At 37.5% G+C, this 7,486-nt stretch overlaps 1 protein-coding gene across 1 annotated transcript in view; it reads right to left on the bottom strand.

Moving 5' to 3' along the window:
• The window catches only part of LOC137977609 (merlin-like), a 44,623-nt gene extending 38,352 nt beyond the window's left edge, over positions 1 to 6,271 (bottom strand). The window contains exons 1-3 of the mRNA XM_068824890.1: positions 6,038 to 6,271; positions 5,802 to 5,930; positions 3,158 to 3,364 (exon numbers count right to left, since the gene is read on the bottom strand). Of these exons, the coding sequence (XP_068680991.1) occupies positions 3,158 to 3,364; positions 5,802 to 5,930; positions 6,038 to 6,100 (399 nt within the window). The 5' untranslated portion in view covers positions 6,101 to 6,271. The remainder of the gene's footprint in view (positions 1 to 3,157; positions 3,365 to 5,801; positions 5,931 to 6,037) is intronic.
• Positions 6,272 to 7,486: the final 1,215 nt, after the last annotated feature.

Raw genomic sequence — 7,486 nt, 5'->3', positions numbered from 1 at the left:
TTTTGAGATTTTGGCAAGGCATTCTTGGTGGCAGTGGAACACTTCAGGTTCACTTTGAATAGTTTCCTTGCCCACCGCATCCGGTTAATCTCAGAGATATAATAATATTATCTACTAACCTCGGTTTCTCGGTCCGTACCTGTAAGTTACGGATTCCTCATTTTTTTCCGTGGCTTATGGGCCTGCGCGCTTCGCACTGGGGCCCGAAATCAATGGGAAAAACTCAGTCCGTAACTTACAGTATGACCGAGGGGAAACAAGGTTAGTAAGATATTTATTTCTGACTGTGATTGTTCAAAGGTATATAGCCCTAAATTCAATATCGTACTCAGGAGAATTATTAGATATGGCCAAACAAATTGAGTTATCTACTGGGTCATGATTACCCTGGCCCCAGTGTTTCAAAGACTTGATAACTCTAACCCCGATGGATAAGTCGTCCCAATCTAACAGTTTCAGTGCATGCAACTATTTTCCAGTATTTAGTTGCAAAGCCTGGAATATGCCCCACTCTGAGCACTTAGAACTTACAATGCAAGTAAAAGGACTGGCCAAACGTCCAAAATGGGATTATATTTTATACTCTGGATAGTATTTTAACCGCTGCGTAACTTAAACAACATTTCATGATGGATAGCATTGCAACTCGTTCAAACAAACCAGGGGTCAGCAAATTGACGACGATGCGAGGTGTACCTCACATACAACTTACTTTTACCAACCCGTTGAGGAAGCAGGAGGTCATTTGCCAGGAAGCCAGGTGTGTGAGAACTCCTTTGTCATGAGTCTCCATACTAAACAAAACAATGTTTGCATAAACTGCATTGCTACAAAATCAATGACAAGGACATTACTTTGTGACACTGCAGAAAACTAACCTTGCCCTCAAACAAGCCTGCTGCGTATTTTTCTTTTTTTTTTTTTTTTTGTTTGTTTTTTTTTTTTATTTGTTTTTTTGTTTTTTTTTGTTTTTTTTTTTACAGTACCAATGCCTGATATGTGCGAGACAGGTTAACCAAGATGCCATGAACCCTCTTGCCTACAGTTCACCCCAATGGTAGGAATTTCTTTTTCTTCCAGAGGTTTTTTGACAAATTCATGGATAGTGAAAAAACAATTTGCAAACGGAGCATGGTTTTGAGCTAAAATATTCCTACATTAATGCAGGCTGACCCCGGTTGAAATGCTCCATAAAATCCAACTAAGGGAAAGAGACCCTTATGTGGACAAAGTGACCTCACCAGAAAAAGAGCAAGGGAAAACTAGGAGGTCTTTTTTTTGCACAGGCTCTGACTAACCTGCTTTGGTGGACAGCTCAAGACAAACATGGCAGCAAGCGTCCACCAAATTAGCAGCTCTTAATAATTGAACGTAATTAGATGCACACCCAATTTTGATATCCAACACAAAGTGTCTCCTCAAATCTAAGCATTAATTTTTGCTACCCCTTTCCAACAATGGGTTACAAACATGCAAAGTTGGTAAGTGTTAGCCTTATTTTGTGGTGAGGGATACATGTATGTAAATGCTGCGGTTTGTCTTTAGGAGGACTGGACTTTGGGAGACCACTTTATAACACTAATTAGGGACTTCAAGAGGACACCCAAACTATGGACTACTGACTGCTGTTATAAAACGTTCGTGCAACTTCCTCAGCCACTGGGTCGAGTGCAGGGCTGATGGTGCGGGAAAATACCAAGTTAAAGTTACCGGACTACAGAATTATGTGGTATTGGTCAACAGCAGCAGTGTGCCGCTGGTAATAAATTAGTGACAACAACCAAAATTGTCTTTCCAAAAAACTCCAAAAAAGACCTTGTTATAGGTTTGACAGTGCACATAATCAATGAAGAAGACCACCCACCAGCAGAGCGAGCTGAGTTCAAGGAATCAAAAAAAAAAATTCAGGCATTCCACAAACCAAATCTAGAGACTGAGTGCCAAACACTAAATGCCATATTTGGCTTCTAAAGTACTGAGGTAGTTATATAAAGTGACACTACTGACTCAGAAAACCATAATTCCACTTGATAGAATTAAGCGAAATAATTATATATGGTTTCCCTCATTTGCCCTTTGGCAGCAACTTTCATTCAAACTGTTCAAGACTGCCAAAACTCTTCCAAATTATTCTGCCTAAAATGCTGCTCAACATGAAAATCATTCCACTACAAATGCTGATTGGTTCAAACCTGAAATGGAAAATGAAATGGAACTATAATTCTCTTCAAGTTGATAGAATAAATTGTTTTGCCTCCTGCCCTTCTTCCCCATTTTTGCCGCCTTTGCTGAATACGCAAAATCTTACGACTATTGATTGTTGTGAGTTCGCGACAGTGGGGTAGTCCGTAGTACGTATCTTAAAGTCCTTATTGTCTGTATTCCCAGGGAGGAGTGATGTTAGAGCAAGGGGACACTTTGTAATGCTTATCAATAATATTGTTGTGCATCTACATCTGGACTTATCTCAAAGTGTCTTGATATGCCCACCCACATCCTTGTGAGGAATTAGCACTTACAGTGTAGTCTCCTGCTCTTTTCGGATCACACCAATACTGACAGTGCCACCCACTTCCAAGAGCTTTACGATACTTGCTTACAGGAAGACTGGTCTTAATATGAAAGGCGCAAATGTACCATGGGGTTAAACACTTTAATCAACAGACTAAAGTTTGATTCACAGGCCAGCAATGGATTAGTTTCTAAAGATACTGTGATGCTGGTCTGATCAGTGAGTGAAGTAAACATGTTAATTAAAGTGAATTTATAATTGAGAATGGCCCTCAGCCAAGTAGTGAACTGGACACAAAAGGAGCCATAACATGGAGTACAGACTGTTAAAACATCCTGGGATAGAAAGATATCAGCTTCACCGTTTGGTAGGCAAATGTAACAAGAAAGCACACCATTAAGTCAGGCTGATAGGGCTGTAGAATTTTAGTCAATCATGTACATGTATTTAAGGTCCCACAAAGGTGTTACGAGACAGTGATGACAATTGAACATCCTTATCGACAAGACTCAAAAGGATGACAATTAAATTTTTGCAGATCACATTGCAAAAGCAGGGTGTTCTCCTTAAGTATTAAAGACCAGAATATTGGTCCTTCTACACAAATTTGGTGAACACAGTACATGTACACTGTATATACAGTACCTTTGCTTGAACTGCATATGAAGCTAAGAGAACAGATGCTTCTGGTGGACAGAAAATGTCCATGTTCAGAATAGCTTCCTTAACTTGAAGGAAAAATAAGTGTTGTGTGATTTCTTGCATCAATTCTTCAGCAGCATCTTCAGGATAAAACTTGACACGAAAATTGAGACTAACTGGATGATCTTTGGGAACATCTTGATCTAAAACCTGATGTGTAAGTGATACAATCAAAAGTTAGTCTTGAAAAATTTGAATCTCCAATCAGGTGAAAGCACAAGGAAAGCACAAGGAAAAAAGTGTAGGTGCTTAATTAATCCATTAACTCCTGGGAGTGAGACTTTACAGATTTTTACTCTGATGCCAGATGATTTTACTTATCAACTGAGGGCATCCTAGGACATTTGAGGTGTCAATTGATGTGTGAACAGCAGATTCAAGGTTTTCCTGTTAGCAAAGACGAGCAGCTGCAGCTACTCAGGAGTGACCGCTGTCCAGATTGTCCCTAATCCTTTTTTTTTTCTTCCACTTTCCCCTGAGATCTTGCCCTCTTTCATGATATAACAGTCTGCAACAGGTTACACTGTACTGTAGGTGCTAGGAGCATACAATACACACTGACAGTATGGATCAAAGATTACAGCATAAGAAATCATGACAACAGCACAGTTTGTTTGCAATCATTTTATGTGCAGCAAATGGTAGGTTTTTAGCACTTACTTGTACCAAGAGTACAAAACGAGTTAAATTTCATTTTAGGTTTTTAATTAAAACTTTCCAGACTAACAACTTTTTGACACAAAGTGGTTTTAAAGGCAACTCTGACTTGCCCTTTTGTGGCAACCACTTTGAAGATCTTTCACATCTATTCTGGCATAATAATTAATTTGCAAAGACACCTCTTCCTTTTGGGATGATTTATTATAAGCATGGTTGAGGACAAAGGCCATTATCCCAGATAATTACCAAAAAAGTTTAGCCATCCTACTGACTTCGAAACCTGAAAATTCTGTGTCACTCACGGCAACTGAATTTGTATTCTTAATAGCAATTTTTTTTATAATGGTACTGTAAGCTTCAAGAAATCCCTCCAAAAGATTTCTCTTCCTTTCTAGCTCTAATTTGCATCAAAACCTATGGTAACAGATACAAATGGGCTCCCTTGATGTAATATTTAACGTCCCTTTGCTCCATCACACTGATTGACAAATTATTGTTAAAATATAAACTTGTATACATGTACACTGTATGTAGATAAATCTAACTGTCACTGCTCCGCTTCTTAATAGGTGAACAAAAAAATTTGAGACATACTTGAAAAAATTGCGTTTCTGTTAAAAACTGGCATAAATTTTTTTCATTTAAATATTAGTGACCTCTCTTGTGAAAACGTTCTTTAGGAATGCATGCACGGCATTTTTAGAGATTATTTGTAACATTATGAGGTAATGCTCTCTGGGAAGATTTCACCATCCCATTTCTTCAAAAAAGACAATTTATGCTGATTTTAAGGCTCAAAGGAATGCCTTATATCATTGCCACGGTAATGATATTTTGGAAGAAAATGTGAAGTGAGAAATCTCTGATGGATACTGAACTGATAATACCCTGGACAATTTCGTCCTAATATGATTAACCTGAATATATCGAAGAACAGAATATATTAATTATTTATTTGTGTGAAAAAGGGAAACACTATTTCGAGCCTTCTTAAGTGCATGCAATCTAAGTCTGTAAATTATTTCTTTTGATGTGATCAAAATATGAATAAAAGCAACACAATATTAAAACTGCCTGCTAATTCAACACATCTCATAAACATCATACATTTACTCGAAAAATAAAATATCATTATGACTGAAATTTAAAAACACTCTGAAAAATAAAATTGCTTGCAAACCATCAAGTCTCGATAATGATAAAAATCAGTCAATGATAATTATTTGAACATCATTTTCATCACTCAATTTAACATGTTAAATTTCATTCTTTACAAAATACCCCTAAATTGTGAGATAATGATGTAATATAGTCTATCATCACCGATAATAGGCACAAGAACGCAACAATAAAAAGAGTTCCAAACCATGATAGGGAATTATCTTTAATTTTTTTTATATAAGAAAATATTCGTATGAAAATGAGAAAAAGTAAACACAAAGTGGAGGGGAAATAAACAATGACTTACACCTTTTACCGACCGCCAGCCGACAAAAGGCAATTAAAATTGTCACTATTAGAATGTCTAAAAGCTTTTACCTTTTGTTTAGATTCTCAGTAGGTTATTATAGCAGCCTACAGCATTTACATTTGGATACATGACATTTTCAAAATTAATATACCGGTAATCAGCGCTTTTTTGACGGAGTTCCCTCAATTTGCAATGTGAGACTTACATTGTATAAATACTCTTTTTAGTTTGCTAGATTCAAAGTTGGTGTGAAAACAAAAGACGTCATGGCAGAAAACTCATATATTTTGATTCATATGCAAATATAAAAAGCATACAGTACACAAACACTGGAAATAGTCACGTTCCATTACATTGTTTCGGCATACTGTACCATATAATATTGTATGCAAGAGGGGTGAAAATTCTATCAGTTCTCGACATTATCGAAATTCCACTCCTCACTGTTGTACCTACCCTCTTGTTAAATTTAAGCCAAGAACCGACGCCTTTCTTGTCCTCAAACTGTAACCCAAAATACCAAGTCTCGCGGACACCCAATGTTCGCACGATAAGATCAAACAATTCCTTCCCTGTGCATTTTTTCTGCAGAAATAAATAACAAATTGTCACATCACTAAAGAAATCTAGGAAACAGGACATTCTCATACGAATTCCCGGCTAAGCTTGTAAACATTCTGAAAGATTACAACCTCGACAGAAAACTCAAGCTCCGCGTCCAACGTCGTTATGCGAACGTCGAAAGTCTTCGGCATACTGGCCCACCATTTGGAACGATATTTTACGTCTGAAAAATACAATAAACTATCCGAAACATTCTACTCTTGAAGACTGCGTTTTTCTCCTACGTATCCTCGCTGTGCTATGTGGAGAATCCTTGACGTCCAACATGAAAACATCCGTCCATCCGCTGATAAGACCTTCTTTCGTCATGTAGACTGCACAAAACGTCTTGAACAACGCAAAGTTACGTTCGATCGAAATCGAGATTGATTTCTACAAATACCGGTCAAGATGAGCGTATGTTGGCATCTCATTAAAACACTCGTTTGTGAGGATGGAGGCCCGAACACAAGATAGGGATAAACCTTTTTTTTTTTTTTTGTAGGCCGCAACTTCGAACCCAGGCACTTTCAATAAATGACGAACTGGAACGACAAAAAAGAGGAGAAAGCCTGGGTTCCAGCTGAGCAAGTCCCTAAACCCTAAACCCTTTTTTTTTTTTCGTTTTTTAGGGGTATTTCTGTCTTTATGGAGGCGCTTTTTTTGGAGAAATTTTAGGGAGAAATTCCATGTGGTTAAGGTGGTCCCCTTATCCAGACTTTTGGTTTTTGTTTATTCCCATTAATATTATCGAGGTATTCTTGATCTTACATGCTTGACCAAAGTAACATGCACACTCATCCCTTTTGATTTAACACACTAAGTTTGTTTCCATTATCTTACAATGATTAACATGTTTTTTGGAAAGCAGGAAAGTAGCTTGTTTGAGTGATCAGTGTGACACTGTTATGAATTATAAATTACCAGATTTAACATACACAAAGTGGGCATATTCACGGATATCAAAGCAAATACTTAAATCTTTTCACAGATTGGAACGGTTGGATGGTGGCTTATCCATAAAAGATAAAGTTATCTGCCCTTTGAACAACTGGGGCCCAGGGGCCTGTTTCTCGAAAGTCCAGAAAACTCTTCAAGCCGAAAAGCCATAGACCTAATAGGCTAACTCAATGTTGTACCCAATTCAACCCCTTTGGGAATGAAACGTTTTGTTCCAGGTATTTCCATATCATTTAAATGTGAATGCTACATTATCAGGGTTTCGACAAAACACTGACCCCCGGTCAACTGACCCCCTTACTGACCCCCTACTGACCCCCTATAAAATCAATGGGAAAATGAATACTGCTTACTTAAGCCTCAACAACCCTTTTTAAACAGCATTGTTCAACAGTATTTAAGTCTAAGCATCCATTTTAAAAAGGTTACCTTACATGAAGTAATCGGCCATCACAACAATAATCGAAAACTAACCTTTTTAAAATGGGTGCTTAGACTTAAATACTGTTGAACAATGCTGTTTAAAAAGGGTTTTTGAGGCTTAAGTAAGCAGTATTCATTTTCCCATTGATTTTTTA

This window comes from Montipora foliosa, chromosome 11 (assembly GCF_036669935.1).
Source record: "Montipora foliosa isolate CH-2021 chromosome 11, ASM3666993v2, whole genome shotgun sequence".
In the NCBI taxonomy this organism is placed as follows: Eukaryota; Metazoa; Cnidaria; class Anthozoa; order Scleractinia; family Acroporidae; genus Montipora; species Montipora foliosa.
This window is presented reverse-complemented; position numbering and strand designations above follow the sequence as displayed.